We start from the raw sequence: 17,971 nt of genomic DNA, 5'->3' as shown, positions 1-17,971 counted from the left end.
ACAATTCTCTGTGTAAAAAAGTGCCTCCTATTTTCTGTTCTGAATGCCCCTTTATCTAATCTCCATTTGTGACCCCTGGTCCTTGTTTCTTTTTTCAGGTCAAAGAAGTCCCCTGGTTGACATTGTCTATACCTTTTAGGATTTTGACATTGTCTATACCTTTTAGGATTTTGAATGTTTGATCAGATCGCCATAAATTTGTAAATTTGGTAAACCCACCTATTACATTTTATCACTATCCAGCTTTTTACTAGAATACAGTAATGTAATTTAAAAACTGGATTTTAATAATAATTTGAAGCCATTTAACTTTTATTATAAATACTCTAAAATAAAACACCGCGATGACGTCAGGGAAATTGTAGTGCTCAGCAACAAAACGCCTCTTCCGTGCCAAAACTACAACTCCCGACATACCAAGCTGTCGCGATCCAACCAGATTTGAGTGTAGTCCCAGTGGGCGGCGGTGTTGTGGGGGGTAAGTACTAACGTGCAGTATGGCGGACGATGGAGAAGGTAAGAGTGAAGCAGCGGATAGCAGCGGCCGACCGGTGACTTCAGAGGAGCCAGATCAGGGGTTTGGTATCGTCGGGATGCTGGTGAATGTCAGCGTTTTACTGGTGGTGGTGGCTGTCTGCTACGGTATATACAGGCGATGGGGAAAGAGGGTCGGCTTGATTGCGGCCCAAGGGAAAGAGGCCTCGACTCTTCCCAAGATGAAGAGGCGAGATTTCAGTCTTGAGCAATTGAGGGAGTACGATGGAGTTCAGAACCCACGAATTTTAATGGCAGTTAATATGAAGGTCTTCGATGTCACCAGCGGCAAGAGGTTTTATGGGCAAGGTAAGCAAGCTGCAGTTATCACGTCACCTCATACGATGAAACCTCTGCTCTGACAGCAGAGCAGCTGTTATTTAAATTTATCTACACGTAGAAATGTAACACGTTTTCTTACTGTACTCGCTGCAAATGTGTTTCGACCAACTGAATTTGATTACTGTCTCATCATTCTGAAGTGAAGATCTAAACCTCTGCGTGACGATAGCTGCACAAATTAGCTGTAAATGTAAGACGTGTGGTAAAGTGTCTGTGTCATTGTCCATTCTTCCACCTACTTACCCGAGTCTAGTAATACATACAGACAGTATAAAAAGGTAGGCAGCATTAGATTATAATTTAATTCTAACAGTAAACGCTTTTTAAATTAACATTTCTTTAACTTGCCGTAGTTTTACAACGTCCTTGTTTATTTTGTAGCGGCGGGAGGGTAAACTGAGGACTGCAGTTGAGACAAAACGGGAAGTGCATCACATTTCGGCATAGTAGTATTTGCAGTTGGTAGCTTATTTTTCATTGAATAATAAAGTGAACGCAGACTGTTATTGCTTTTGATAGCTAGCATAAGCGAACAATACACGCGCTAGCCAGAGAAGGCACTGTCAATGTTTTTCTCCTAGTAGATTATTATATAGATATATTTTAATTCAATTGCTGATCACTTTCCATGCTCAAACACATACAGTGCAATATCTTCCAGCACCCTGCAGGCACTCAAAATAGCACCAGAGCAGTATCCTCATGACACATTAGTTATTTGTGCAGTCTGGGTGAGAAGTGAAGAAAACACCAACCTTGCACCTGTACTCCCTTCTGCCAAAGTCTTTTATAACCCATGACTGAAACTGAGTTTCAACAAGATGCAACTTGTATATATTGCAAGATGCACTTGCATAACAAATGAATGGGTCATAAGACAAAAAGTGCGCTCTCTGTATTTAAGGTGTTTGTTGTGCAATACAGTTTTTTATGATAATAATTAAATGAAAATAATCCGCTACCTCATCATTCCCATTTAATTGCTACATGGTGAGTGAATTTGAGTCCTCTGGTACCTTCTCTGACTCGACTGTAGTAATCTGAGCTAATCATTCAACAAACAGCATTCCATCAGGACAGGCTCACCTTGAATGCATGTGCCTCACTTTAGATATGTCGATGCTGCCTTCTTTAATATGCTGTCAACATAGAACATTTGGTAAAACACAAAAGTACTTTTCATGGTACCTTAAACAAATCATACCTCTGTAATCCTGTACCGGTATTTAATCCCTAATGTTAACTGTTCCTGCCCCCCTGCATCACTACACTATCGTTCTTTCTCTTCACCGGGGATCTGTGAAGTTGGTTTAATCATGGTGGATCTGGAAACAGTTTCTCATTGTTCTGTGTAAATTATGTAAACGGATTGATACAATGAGGTCTTGTTTACAATATGCGATGGAACAAATACACACTGCAGCAGTGCAGATCTCCTGGAGGGAGGATGGGGCGTTTTTATTTTTATTTTTAACCTCATTTGAGGTACAGTAAATTCCATACCATAAAAAGCTTGTAGTGTTCATAATATATACACAGCTGTACACCAACATACACTTGATTGTGTGTTAAGTAACCTTGTTGGTTTCACTTACTGTAACAAATATAATTCAAACCAAAGCTTGCTTTATCATGGTTGAGTACCCGTTGTTGGAGATTTTTGTTAGCAATATGCCTGTACTGAAGGACATAACACCATTCCTGATTGCTGAAAAAGCTATAACAATAGCATTTCTAGTAAACCAGTCACATGACAATTGCATGCAAATAGATGTCATTACTGAGGAACAAGAAAACCTGGGCTTTACAGTCAGACTGCCTGTTGAAAGTATGTTTTTTGGGCATGATTCTAAGAACTTGAGACTTTTTACTTTTTTTAATTTAAGTGTTGGGGCTTTTTGAATTTAGTCCTAATGAAAATGAAGGGACAGTGGCACTGGCTGCAGTCTCTCACAGTGAGAGCATGATGCTGTGCTCCCTTGCAGATCATTAATCTCAGTCCTGACACTTCCTGCCGGTGATGCCATATTGTATGTGGTGTTTCTGTGATTTGAGCTTCATCTCCTTTGAGCTTGTCAGTATTCTTCTGAATAATTATAATTTATTTGATTGAAGTTGTGTTCATTCTGTATTAACTTTAGTGCTTTGAAGGAATTTTGTATCCACTTTCAGTGTACTGAAAGCTGTCGGCAACATACAAGTCTTTCTGATGTTGATTTAGAACTGTGATTGCTTTGGAACGAGTTATTTGTTCTAGAAAGGGTTTGCAGACTGTTCTTTACCAAGTGCTGTACAGGGAATTTATGGCACGACCTTAATTGCTTTTGATTCACAAAAGTGACCAAGCTAAAGTAAACGCAGTGTAATGAATGTACATTTGTAAATGCTGATGGAGACTCAGTGATTCTTGAGCTGGATTTACTGTTGGCTCTGTTTTTAGTGGGGATCTAGATCTAAAAATGCTGCCTCACACAGGGACTTCCATCCATGTCAGAGGTGGCGATGTGAATTGTACATTATTGAGGACTGCTGTACACCTTCAAATGAATCAATCAAAAGCTCTGGAAGCCTCAACAGTGTGTGTTTCTCATGAATTTTGTGGGATTCTGTCTCGGAAGCTGTCTGACATTCTTGAGGATTACTGCCAGGCTCTTGTATCTCTATGCCAAGATTACAATTTCTGGGAAATGAAATCATTACATACATGGGTCAGATCCAGACTGGAGCCAGAATAGAATATGTGAAGCTATGAGCTATAACTCTAGTCTGGCTCCAGACTGGATCTGACCCATGTATGTGATGATTTAAGGTGTAGAGCAATCCTCACTTTTGTACAATTCATATTCACACATTCCTAGCGACATTCCATGCATTACATCTGTATGAATTCATCTTAGACTGAGCATTTCCACATCATTCTTTTGAAAAAAGAATTTAGGTAATATTAGTAGGGCTGTCAAGCGATTAAAAAAAATAAATACAATTAATCGTGACTAATCTCGCGATTTAAAAAAATGTTAATCTCAGTTAATCTTGGTTTTAAATGCATTGGCAGGGTGTCCCACTGAAAGTAGCCCAGTAAGTATTACAACGTACGTTTAAATAAAACATAAATAATCACATGATGGAGCAGACACAGACATGTACAAGAATCCTCGTTATTACAGCAGTGTGGAGTAGTGGTTAGGGCTCTGGACTCTTGACCGGAGGGTCGTGGGTTCAATCCCAGGTGGGGGACACTGCTGCTGTACCCTTGAGCAAGAAACCTTACCTATTAAAACCCAACTGCATAAATGGGTAATTGTATGTAAAAATAATGTGATATCTTGTAACAATTGTAAGACGCCCTGGATAAGGGCATCTGCTAAGAAATAAATAATAGTAATAATAATAATAATATTACAAACTCGACATGATGTAGCTTGATGCACAGGCTTGAAGAGATCCTGAATTTCTTTAAAAAAAAAAAAAAAAAAAAAAAGTGCTCTGTTGAAACTGACAGGTTTAGTTTGTTCTGTTGTTGCTGCTTGAAACAGAGTAACTGCTCGAAAGTTATTTTGGGAAGTGAAGGCGTGTTTACAGCACGCAGGTGGTACAGCAGACTAGATGCATTCTGTGATACTGGAACTAACAGATACAAGTAACAGTCTTTCTATCCAAAGAACTGTCAAAAATAAAAAAAGTTCCCATTTCTAAGTCCTTCACCTTTAGTACTTTGCTCCATAATGCAGTTCCGTGACTAACTTTCTATTCAAATGACAACTGCACTTACTGTGTTGCATGCACTCGAGTATATTAAAGTGGTGCAGCAGGGAATGAATTACAGTGTGCTGAGAGGGGTAAGATAGAGGGCGATTTAACAAAAAAAATGTCCACGTTCATCGCAGAAGTTAATTGCGATTATTTGACAGCCCTAAATATTAGACAAACATTTTGAGTAGAGCCGCCTTCGTGGCACTGAAGTGAAGGTAATAGGAATAATAGACAAAGATAAGAGGAGGTGATGCCTTTATTGGACTAACTAAACAATAATTAATCGCAAGCTTTCAAGACCTCAAAGTTTCAGGTGAAAGTAGGAAAGATAGATTGTTGTTTAGTTATTCCAATAAATGGTATCACATCTTTGTCTATGGCCTGTACTGTTACCATTTCATCTATTAACGAGTGAGGAATAAGAAATTGAATTATTTTATTTAGTTGATTTATACTTAATTAGGAAAAAAGAAGTGTACCTCCTCTCCCCCCCCCCCCCCCCCCCCCCATGTAGTTGATATATAGGCTGAGCTCTAAAACTGCTGGCTCGTCCTGATGTTTCAGGGATCATGTAGGAAACCTGAACTGTAGCATAATCCTAAGACTTTCATTCGTTATCTGGTAGATCATAGAGTTCTTGCAGGTCACAAATAATATCTGCATGCCACGTGCCTATCAGGACTGTACTTTGACTGGGAAGAGCTGATGCTTCACCTTCCCAGTTTAAGTATTTGTATGAAACTCAGGCGTTTGCTTTGAATTCTTCTTGGCATCTTAAATGAATGGCCAGTATTTTGTGATCCTTTTTTCCCTACATAGATGGCATCAACATACAGGTATCTTTTGATTGGGCTGAGGGTGGTTCTTAAGGATCAAAACACAGCAGACTTAATACAACAGTAAGGACAGGGAAAGCTTTCTGAAATTCTACTACAGGGGGTGCAATTTTGAAAAGGGACAAAATGCTAGAACAATCTACCTGTCGCTCAAAACACACACAAAAAAGTAGAATATAACTTGTAGGATTTTGGTTTTATTTAACAGTGAACACAATCAATCAATTAATGATTAACAGGGGTGGATCTAGCCTTGTAGCTTGACTGGTTCACTAAATTCTTCAAGATACCCAAAAGGTTCCCTGTGACCCCACCAAGCCTCAACAAATGTATAACATACTTTAAGGAAATGTTCCTTTCAGTGCAGTTTGGAAAACTTTTGCTAGTAAATTTAAGTAACATACTAAGAGTACAACTATAATAAGCAATACTTGGGAGTTATTCAAATCTAAAAATAGCTTCTGCCTGTTTTTTTCCACTCTTTATAAGCTGAATCCAACTCCTGATGTGCAGGTGTTTTAGTTTGTTGAGTCACACATATGAAATCATTGCCAACTATTAGGGATGTGCTTTTGGTACATTTTTAAATGCTATGCAGGTGTCAGCATTTAAACATTTAAACCATATCTGGAGGCAGTGTGGTTCAGTGGTTAAAGTCCAGGGTTTGTAACCAGATGGTTACCGGTTCAAATTCCACCTCTAACCTTGACTGACTCACTGTGTGAGCCTGAGCAAGTCACTTAACCTCCTTGTGCTCCATCCTGCGGATGAGATGTTAAATCAATGTCCTATTGTAAGTGACTGTGCATATAATGCACAGTTCACAGCCTACCTCTGTCAAGCGCTTGGTGATGGTGTCCATTAAGAAAGGCGCTAATATAAAAAAGAATAAAAGAAAGATATCTGCATACACACACACTCTTTACAATACATTGTGATGTATACTGACAGTCCTGGTTAGTATTTTCTAAGCAAAGAAAATCTAAACAAGCAAATAATGTTTTAACATGTTTGTTTTTTACTGCCATCAGTAACTCCATCCACAGTCATTTCTGAATGTTTTAATTTCATTTCAGAAAGCATTGAACGTCTTTTTGTGGTACGGCAGTTTTTTTGGTATAATTATTTACATACCATGGTTTTCTCGTCCGGTTCCTCAAAATACTTCCAAACGTGGCTTTGCTTCGTTCCTTTGTTTAGAGATGCCGTTTTATTAAATGAATATATAACAAACGTCCGAAAAAACGCTTGTCATTAACTTTCTTACCCCTGTGGACTGGATTCCATACCACGCCTGCTACAGCATGAACACAGATACCAAAATGCATGTAATATTTACAGTAGGTTCCATCAAATTCTGCAAAGACAAATATGTTCATAAAACATCCTAACAAGTACACACTTGACTACAAAGTAGACTCTGAAATAATTGTATAAATTACACAACACAGTTTAACCCAATCAACTGGTGTTTTTTTTTTTTGGTCACTTTGCTGATTTGCTGACGTTAAATGTCGGGTTCTTATATTAAGAAAGCAGTATCACTTATTTGCTAATTTACAAAAATGTAAACGATTAGTCTGTGCTGCTAGAGGTTCCCTTGGCAGTCATTTCTGGGTTTCTTTGTAACCAATAGAAGGTCAGCTTTTTCCACAGCTAGCCAATCTGAAGTGATAGGCGTGGGACGTAAACACTTTTTAAAATGTTTGTGTGTAGGTGCTAGACTTCTGCAATTCAGTTTTCAGGAACTTGCGTGGCTCTCTGAAAATATACCCAGAGTGTCTTTCTAGCAACAGAACGAACATAGAAAAAATAAATAATTAAAAAATAAAAAATAAAACTACTTGTCCGACAGACAAAGTAAACTATATATATATATATATATTATATATATATATATATATATATATATATATATATATATATATATATATATATATATATATATATATATATATATATATATATATATATATATATATAAGTTTCTTTAGTAACTATGGCTTTATAGAAAGACAAGCAGGTTCCAAGGGGCATCTCCCTGCTGCTTTTGTAAAATAATGGATCTGTTGTAAACTCACAACAGAGTGATGTGTTTATTTTATGCACTGGCACTTGAAGACAGCTGGGAAAGGTTGAGCATATACGATGGGCTCTGTTTGAAAATATTCATAAGCCGTTGCCAGGTTTGCATATTTCATGCAACTTTATCAAGAATTACAGCCTCAAGGCTTTTAATGTAATGCATGCAGTACAGTACATTTTATATATACTATCCACTGTATAAAGCAAGAGACTGGAAATGGGGCAAAACAAATATTCAAATGGAGTAAGTAACCTAAACCATTTGTTTTAGTAATTTTGTGCATATTTATGATGTTGGTAAGTGAAAACGATGCAGTTGGTATACCTGTTTACAAGTAGGCCTATCTGTAAACGTTTAAGCCCTAGCAAAAAATAAAACCTTTTTATAAACTTACTTTCTGATCATCCTGTAGATATAAAAAAAATTGTGTGCCCAATTATTTTAAGCCCTAATTTGGAATGTCCAATTGTTTTTTCTCCTCACCGCAGCAATTCCCCACAAAGCTCAGGCGATCCGACGACCAAGCCAGCTTCCTCTTTTACACTCAGGAATTTGAGAGCGGATGTCACCGAGCTACCGGCCGCTGCAGGACAAAGGCCAGCCCTGCAGGTGTCTGCTTTTGAGCTCACTGGGTGCCTGGCCAGCAGGGTTCACTGTGGCACGATGAGGAGAAACGGTCTCTGTCGGTTTTGCCTCCCTGTGACAGGATAGTGTCACGGCCCAAGCAGTTACTGGCAGGAATGAGACTCGGAAACAAGGAAGCTGTAGTTCATGCGCTCACGTGCACGTTCATTAACAAAATAAACAAAACCAACACAGGAACAAATCAAGTGGCATGAGGGCCAAAATAATACAGGCTGGGCATTCGCCTTCACTAAAGTCACAGGACAAACATTCACCCCCAAACTCCTCCAACAAAGAAAGGATATTGCTTCCTTTTATACATGTGGCCACTCTCCAATGAGCATCAATAACCTAACTGGGGAATGGCCACACCTGTGATTGCTGGCAGTGATAGATGTAACCCCATCCCTGCCAAACTTACATCCCCCACCACACACAATTTATAGCAGCACAGCTTCTGCCCTGCCACAAGCCCAATCTCAATCCCAATCCCAATCCTGCTCCTGGGGGACCCCTGTGTCTGCTGGTTTTTATTCCAACTGAGTTGTCAATTACTTCATTGAACCCTTAATTGAACAATTCATTAGCTCAATTAGACCTTTTTTTATTGTTTTCAGCTTTTAAACAGTTGGTGATTTCAAGTTAACTATACAATTTTATAAGTAACTTGATATCTGCAACTTTTTAGGTGTAATTAAGCACATTATTAGTTCAATTAAGGGTTTGATTAAGTAACTGAAGACCAGCAGACACAGGGATCCCACAGGACCAGGATTGGGAACCCTGCTCTAACCCACGGGTGTGACCCTCGCATCGGAATTCCCCAGTGAAGACCGGCGACTCTGCACAGCCAGGGCACGAACCTGCATTGTATGACTCGCCCTGCACACCACACGGCTGCGCTTTTACACTTTGGGACCCCCCAGAATAAAACCTTTTTATGTTTCAGCAGTTTTTAATCCTTCGTGAAACAGATCGAGACAATGTTTATTTTGCAGTAAAGCGTTTTGTGGTTGGCTAACTTTGCTCATAATAATACAGAAGGTACTCTAAGCGTACAGTAGTGCTTTCTATTTTATAAATCCTTGGATACCGCTGAAGAACATGCAAAGAGATGCAGAATTCAACAGAAATAGTGTGTTGTAAAATGTGCAGTGCCTCTGAACCGTGAACAGGTACAAGCCTCACACAGGTGAGGCTGCATGCCTTCATTAAACACACCGTTGCGTCTGTTTTTTTGAAGGTCACCCAAAGTGCTGCATTGCTTTGTTTGCAGTGAATGACACTGGTTCCTATTATATTAGAGAGGAGAGTGTGACCTCCACACACATGGCACCACTCCTGGGAAAGCATGCCTTTTAAAGATGTAGTAACTAACCAAGGTTTAAAATCCATTTTATCAATTGCAGTACCCATTCCCCCTTAATATTTTATTCAAAAACTTAGGTTGTCTTAATTTAGAGCAAGCTGTCTCCACCATGTAGATCTGCAGGTATTAGAGTTCTCCAGTTCTTTCCATGTGCAGCTGACCCTTTACAGTCTACTTACCCACCTTATCCCTATACAGGAAGACGTGCTTCTACCTAAAATTGTCTCATGATGACATTCTGCCAAAGTCTTCTAAAATTACACAAAATTGACTGTTAGATGATAAAGCATATTGCATGCAAGACTAAGCTATATAAGAAATCTATTTGGGTGTAAAGTGAACTGCTTGAAGGGCACAGCAACTTCAAAATTAAACATAGCTCTACAAGCAGTAGTTTCACTGAAGAGTTTCGCAATGGCTTAACCCACAAATATCTGATTTCTTAAGTGCTATCCTGTTGTTGTAATCATTGCGTTCTCATTTTCACATTGCATGTCATGTCATGTCATGTCATGTCCTTTTGCTTTATCAGTTCTCAACCTCATGTGGCTTATCACATTTTTATAATTGGAGGAAAGCTAAGCATTCAAATTCCTCTGACATTGGCATGTACACTTACATTTTGAGGACTGATAAAACCCTGTGTTGTTCCTACTGATGGGTGTAAAGAGATTCATGAAGTTCAAAACTGGACTAAATGCCAGGAATTCTAACAACTATAACTTTGGTTAAAATCCTCCACCAGTAGCTACGCCTAAACAAAGATGGGAAAGAATGTACATTTCTCAGAACAAACACCTTGCTACATAACTCAGTATGTTTATCAAATACAGTAACTACAGGTAGTTTAATTCCAGTATACCAGTTGGGTTTATAAAGTAAAAACAAATGTGTAGACCTTGGGAAAACTCTTGACATTCTAAAACTAAAGCCCCGGTCACAACTGGAACGATAACCAGAAATCGTTTATGGAACGGTCACACCAGAATGAAAAAGGGCTCTGATATATTGTACAGCAAATGCCAATCAACTTTTTAGTATACGCCCACTTTTATTCCAGCAAGATGAGGAACAGTGATGAGGAACATTAAGAAATACTCCTGTTGTATTAGATCAGCAGAGAATACGTAGGAGACGGAGAAGACAAGTGTGGGTACACAGAATACTACAGAGTAGGGAGGAGTTAGGGGAGTTCCACAAGCTCGTTGGTATAGTCAAGTGCTGAAAATTACACCATGGGTATTGCCTCAAGGAAATATGCACGGTCACCTTGGGTACAACCACCAAAGAAGTAAAAGTAAAACATCAAAGAAGAACATGGTATGTATCGTTGATTACACCTTACTGAATATGACGATAGACGATACTCCAGAAATTATGTATATATTTATACTTATTATTATTATTATTTAAAGCAAAAAAAAGCAACTACAATACGCACACCGACATGTCTTTATGGAGCATATAGGATCATACATCGTGCTTGTGCTAAAATTACACGTTAATGGCTGTTTATCAAATAATTTAAAAGACATAATCTAAAAAAAAAAAAAAAAAAGATTCCTTGATGTATACTTGAACCAGTTTTCCGACGTGATGGTCTGCGGTGGAACAGTGGAGGGCAGTCTTCTCTCTAGTAAATCCTTGCAATGCCTGTATTTACTGTTAAATAATATATAAAATAACACCAGGTAGGTGATGTCACGTTTAATACAGCCCTGATTGGCCAGGAACATTTATCGTTACCGTTGTAGCAGGAAAAAATCACTCTGAAAGCGATCGAAACGATAGTATTGTTATCGTTGTGGTGTGACCACCTCCATTCATTTGAACTGGAACGATTTTTAAAAGTCATTATCGTTATCGTTCCAGGTGTGACCGGGGCTTAAAGCACAAAAAAAAATGGTATTTGTGGATTCACTGAAGTGGGTTTACCGAGCGTTCTGCTACATGTTGGTTTGCAATTTGTTTTGCATCTGATGAGTTGTAGCTTTTGTTGTATGTTTTCAATCTAATCAAAGGGGTTGTTAAACATTTTACTTACCGTAAGTGGCCATTGCACTAATAGATTTTTACAATTACGTGCTGCAAATAGTTTCTGATGTGTGTGCTCTTTTAGTAAACTGCTATAGGAAATCAAAGTTGGTATACTGTATCCTGCAATGTACAGACTCAGTAGGGAGTCTGTTTATTTCCTTGCAACTCTACCAGCCTTAGTTATTGCTTAATTATCTTTTATATTGGTGATAAATTATATATTTATTATTTTGAAGTCCTAAAGCGGCATTTAACAAAGTACTTTCTTAATACTGGTTTCAATCACTTTATTCTTCTCATTGAGAAACAGTTCATTCATTGAATCTGGTTTTGCCAGGCTGGTTTTGCTGTTAGATTAAAAAAAAAAAATGAAATAGGAAGCACCTGTCTGAACATGCACAGTGTATGTGCAGTTTAGAAGCTTGTTTTTAAACTGTTACTTTACTGACCCGGAAATTGTACAAACAAGACTTGGTTTGAGTTTTAGGCTATCTTGGGTAAATGTACAGCATTTGTTTTGAAAATGTGTGATATCTGATAACTTCTCAAATAAGAGATTTAGGATGGCATTCAGTGTTGATGTTCTGGTCTTGCCAGGTGTAAATCTGCTTCCTGTTGAAAGGTGGTTCCTGAGTTTGCCCTTTTTTACGTTGTTGAATGTTATTTATAGTCAGTCGACCATGGTCAAGTTACTCCTGCTAAATAAAGGCGTCTATTTTGAGGATAGATATTTTTGGTCATTGCAGTCCAAGTGAAACAGTGAGGTTGCTCAACCTTTCTGTCAGTGACTTTAGTCAAAGTTTTTCATATTAATTTATTTTGCTGAAAACTCCTAAAAAGCAACTGTACATTGATGCTGACATTAGATGGCATGGTCAAACTGCACATGGGTAACAAATGATGTCAAAGTTTTGCATTTTTACAAACACCAGACACCTTGCCATGCAGGAGATACACAACTGTTCTGTTCTCTGCACACCATATCCTGGAGCCTTCTTCCTCCATCACATGTGGTTAATGCATCATTGTCATCATCAGCAACAACAAAAGAAGGAAACACCAGGCCCCAAAATTGGGTGCACATTACCCAGAATTACCCTATATAAATTTTAGTAAAAAAATTCTTCTTTATAATGGGTGCATTAGTAAGCGGGAATGGCTGCCATGTGCTGGGATAACATGCAGTTAAACAGCAGCAGCTTTGTAAGGGCCTCATAACTGGAATTGCTAGTCATTGTGTAAGAAGCTTAACATGTGCCAAATAAAATGTATGAGCTGACTCCCGGGCAGGAGCTCATGCAAATAGGTCTAAGACATACTGTGTACGGTGTGTATATATTAACTATCCAAATAGGAAACTGAGAGCAGTACCAAAGCATCACGGAGTGCATACATAAATCATTGAGAGAGATACTGTTTCTAGGATTGTATAGTAGTTTGCAGCTTAAATATGGGCCCCTTTGCAAGTCACAAGTTAATCTTCATTAATGCTTACAAAGTATTGAAGCAGTGAAGCAGGGCTTGACTGTTCAAGCCTTCACATCTTGAAAAACTTCAAAATTGCTGTGTGGCAACTCATTGCAAGTCTATTGAGTCCGCCCATAACATGTTCACACAGCTCTGCAACATCAGTTATATTGGGTGCCGTTTCTTTTCAGTTCGGTTTGGTTTGTAATATCTTCAAAGGTTATAAAAGTCATAGTTACCTGGGTTAGACCCACACCCAACACACGCACACAATTATTTTGCAATAGATTGTAAAAATAAGTTGCCTGTTTGTGGCACGTACTTTCTCACAGCAATTCATGAAAATTGAGAGAAAATTCAGTATAATACTAAACTGTCTGATGAGGTCAGAATTCTGGGAATGGAAATGTATTGCTTGTTATAACAGTTGTCTCACCATTCCCAGGCAGAGCAAGCTGCTGGACTCCCAGAACAGCAGGTGCATTCCCTTTCGCAGTGCCTGCAGAGATTGCCTGTGCCAGTAGGAGTCTTCACTTAGCCATGCTGTTCTTCGTTTATAGATGGCCCCTATGGAATCTTCGCTGGAAGAGATGGGTCTAGGGGCTTGGCAACCTTCTGCCTTGATAAAGATGCACTACGAGATGAATACGATGACCTCTCTGATTTAAACGCTGTACAGATGGAGAGTGTAAGGGAATGGGAGATGCAGTTTTTGGGTAAGATGCTTCCATCCTGTGTGCACTAATAATTTAAACGTCAATTCGGCTGTTTCGTAGTATTCTCTCTGTTGAATTCAATTACTGGTGTTGTCTAGTAAAGATTAACCGTTTCACTGCCACATTGTTTTAACCTCTGGCCACATCAATGATACAGACCATAAAGTTTCATTGCAGGTGTTGTCTAGTAAAACTCTTTCACTGCCACGTTGTTGAACACATTCATTGAATAGAAGGATTGACCACATACTTGAGCAGTGTGTGATTCATACAATGGAGACATTACATTTGTTTTAAAATAATTTTTTTTTTTTTTAAATTTGAAATCTTATTAACCTGATTAATACATCTTGAGGTACGTTATTATTCTGCAGAAGTGTTTGCGTCCGACAAGATCCTTGTACACAGTAGTTTTTATCAAGATGGAGATAATGATTTGCTATCTGTACTGTGAGAAACAGAAATTGTGTCTGCTATGGAAGCTGGCCAATATGTGACATTGAGCCCTGGCTTGCTGAATCTGATACAAAATGATTGGTAATAATGATAATGTTAGAATTATCAAGCACATAAAAGTAACCAAGGTCACATTTCATCTAGATGCATTGAATTTTGAGAAATTGCAGCTTGTAACAGATAACTAAGGCAGGCTTCTTACATTTCAGAAAAATACGACTACGTTGGCCGGCTTCTGAAACCAGGGGACGAGCCCTCGGAATACACAGATGAGGAGGACATCAAGGATCACGTGAAACACGACTGAACTGTTCAATCAAACCAAAGCCAGGGCCCTTGAGGGCTGAAGACCGTGTGTTCCTCCTGCCACAGGATCACAGGCAGCCCAGGCTCTGTTCTGTAGTGGCAGAGGATTCAAAACATATTGGACAAAGAAAAAAACATGATGTACACGCCTATGGGGGTTTTAATGATTTGGGCTGCCAACAAAATATATATGTAAATTTTCTTTTTTTTTTTTTTTCCTTTTCAGTTGTCCCTGTTATGTCAGGCAAAGGGTTATTGTTTTGTTATGTGGGAATCTGGGAAGGGTTTTTTGTTAGTTTGTTTTCCTCATTACATGTTCGCAACCAATCAGCTATTGCTCATATTTAGTAAGCTTCTAAAGTTTATTGGTGTTGATTTAAAAAAAAAAAAAAAGCTTAGGAGGTTTTTTAAAAAATAAATAAATAGAGAATTCTCTGTTTGCATTAAAAGAGCGCTTAGCAGACCGTTCCATGCCATTGATTCTCTTTGTACTGTTTTGCACTACTATATTTTCAGTTTTTTCACCATGTGATTGTACTGCAGAGTTCGGTGGTCCATTGAACTACGCTGAATCACAAAGCTGAATCTCGGATTGAAAAGGGAAAGTCACTGGGCGGGCTTCATTTTCGAAGGGTATCAAGTTATTTGCCAGTGAAGTTTCTCCAGCTATGTTTACATGCCTCAGTCAGCTGTAAGTCTGTATTCCCCCGAAATGGTCCATATGAATTGTGCCTTATTTCACTTGTTTTCTGCTTGAACTGATTTAAAAGAAGACCCCAGTTATCTTTATCTTGCAGTGGAGAACAGCCACGTCCTGTAGTACCCTCAGACTAAAGGCATACTGTTGTCAGCCTAGTGCTGAGCTGACTGGAAATCCTTTCCCATGTCACGAGCTTGTATATAGACTGCAAAGTATACTCAGTGTTACTGCCATATTCATGTAGTTGATGGAAATCATATACTACAGTGTGTTATAATGGCCAAATGCCCCATGCTTTATTATGATTGTTGTCGTTGTTGTTATTATTATTATTATTATTATTATTATTATTATTATTATTATTATTATTGTTATTATTATTGTTATAATATATATTTTTTGCTGAAGCTATTTTTAAGTGTGGGCAGGGAGGGGTAAAAAACTAAAGTACGATTCATGTCTGTGATGGGTAGGTGAAACTCGGGAGGGAAACTTGCTGATTCTGTAAATATATATAACATTTCTTTAAAGCATGTACAACAAAGTAAGCTATGCTGAATTCAAGCTTGATGTAGAACGTGTGACAGAGCAGACGGACATGTTCATGCATAATAAACAATTTGGTTATTAACTGATTTGTGGTTTTTTAAATCTAAATTAAAACTTAAGTGGAAAAAAATGTGTTCCGTGTTATTTATCTTGCATCTGTTCAAGCATTTCATTTTAGAACTCATGGTGCCTCTTCTACAAATATAAGAAATTAAAGTGTTGCCAGTCTATAAAAAGAAAAAAAACAAGTATTTCTAAATAAGTTTCAACAAAACGTAACAAGCTCAGTTGTGTCAATAATTTGGCCTCTAAAATATTGTAAATAGTCTGGACATTTCCACAGGTAGAAAACATAACAGTAGCACCTAAAACTTTACTTCAGGGTGATGAGTTTTAATACAGTCAAACCTGTCTGCTTTTCTTAAAGGGATGAGATGAAGAATTACTTTTGGGTAATTGCAGCTTCATTTCAATAATATGTTAGGTAAGCAGTGCTTTGTTTAAAAGTGCATATATATTTTATAATTGTCTTCATCACCTGTGAGGCAAACATGTTCTACATGTTTAATAAACATATTTAGGTGGTTTGAAATGCATGTAATCAATACAAATTCATTTTCAGCTTTTTTGTGCAGAATTTATGGCTGACGACTTCTGCATGTTTCCTTGATAGAGTGAAATATGTGCTGGAATAAAAGACTCCATTAAACAGCATCGGGCCAGACATGCAACAGGTGCCTTGCCTGTTGTCATCAGGGTCTGGAAACACAGCTGTTCATATCCATTAACTATACATTGATATCTACTTACCAAAGGCAACTAGCCCTCATGTTATAATATTATTTGTTTTCTGATTAACTGAAAAAGATCCAGTGTTGTTTTAATGTACATAAACATCACTTTTGTTTTCATTTTGTGCTTTTAATAGACCCCATAAACTTAATTGTGGGAATCCCATGTTTTCTCAACAGCTTGCTGCTTTTTTTTTCTTTTTTTTTTTTTTTCTGTGTAGCTTGTGTAGAATATACACCTTTTACACCCAGAAACACCACACAAAGGGAAAATGTACAGGACTATTTAAAAAAAATAATAAATGAGGCATCCACCACGGTCTTTTGTAAAACATTGAAAACCAATAATAAAAAATGAAGAATGAAACAGATAACAACTAATACTAATGTTATTCTTTGACTTTAATATTTAGGTTATGCAGATATTTTAAATTGAACTAAGTCATCTTGTAGCTTAGAACTTTATGTCCTGCCATGACATTTCTTTATCAATAGCATGGAATATTTTCTGATGACGTGTGTATTCAAAATGAAAAAAAAAAAAAAGAAATGCGCACACAAGAATTAAAAGGCTTTCATCAAAATCAAGTTGTAAATTTGCTCACACCAGTAAGTAAAAAGTAGATTTTAAATGCTTGAGTTATCATGCCTTAAAATCCTTGTCTATGTCTTCTGATGCTTCTACTAAAGATAAAAATGAAATGGAATGCCATTAATTTTAGTGTTTGTTAATCACAAAATGTGTACAGCAGCAATTCAGTCTTGCACCCGCTCTGCATTATCAGTGCGCTATTAGGGACTGACCTTAGGGGTTGAGTGTTATCACCATGTCCATCTATTACTCTGCTCCCTTTTTTTTTTGTTAGCCTTGGCCTCGTCACTTCCATTTCAGCACTCGAGAAAACATTTTATAAGTAACTTGAACTCTGCAACTGTTTAGGAGCTCAAAACAATTACAAAGGTCTAATTTAGCAAATTACCATTTCAATGAAGGGTCTGGTTAAGTAAGTGAGAGCTCAGTTGGAATGAAAACGAGCACATGGGGTCCCCATGACGGGTTGAAAGGTAATCTCTCACATAATAAATTGGGCATTTTCCCACTCCCGAGTGGCACATCCAGTAAAGGTGCTTTTATAATATTGCTTTTGTCTCTCTTTTTATTCTGTGTGCAGTGCCTTGAACCTTGTGGTATGAAAGTTGCTCTATAAATAAAGATTATTATATGATTATTAACTGGAACAGGTTCTATGCTGGTTTGATTGTAGCCATAGGAACTGAGCAAGCCAGATGGGCTGCATAGCCTAATGTTTATATTATTATGATGCCCCAGATTAAATGTATGTTCCTTTAAATAAATGTGCTACTTAAAATAAATAATGAATACATTTAAAAAATATCTAGCAAC

The 17,971-nt window shown here is 37.8% G+C and overlaps 1 protein-coding gene across 1 annotated transcript; it reads left to right on the top strand.

Moving 5' to 3' along the window:
- Positions 1 to 484: 484 nt before the first annotated feature.
- pgrmc2 (progesterone receptor membrane component 2) lies at positions 485 to 15,857 on the top strand. Its single transcript, XM_034015303.3, has 3 exons — positions 485 to 843; positions 13,609 to 13,764; positions 14,430 to 15,857. The coding sequence occupies exons 1-3, from the start codon at positions 498 to 500 to the stop codon at positions 14,525 to 14,527; spliced, it is 600 nt and encodes a 199-aa protein (XP_033871194.2). The 5' UTR covers positions 485 to 497; the 3' UTR covers positions 14,528 to 15,857.
- Positions 15,858 to 17,971: the final 2,114 nt, after the last annotated feature.

This window comes from Acipenser ruthenus, chromosome 2 (genome assembly GCF_902713425.1).
Source record: "Acipenser ruthenus chromosome 2, fAciRut3.2 maternal haplotype, whole genome shotgun sequence".
In the NCBI taxonomy this organism is placed as follows: Eukaryota; Metazoa; Chordata; class Actinopteri; order Acipenseriformes; family Acipenseridae; genus Acipenser; species Acipenser ruthenus.
The sequence above is the reverse complement of the archived record's forward strand: the minus strand, read 5'-3'. Positions and strand labels throughout refer to the sequence as shown.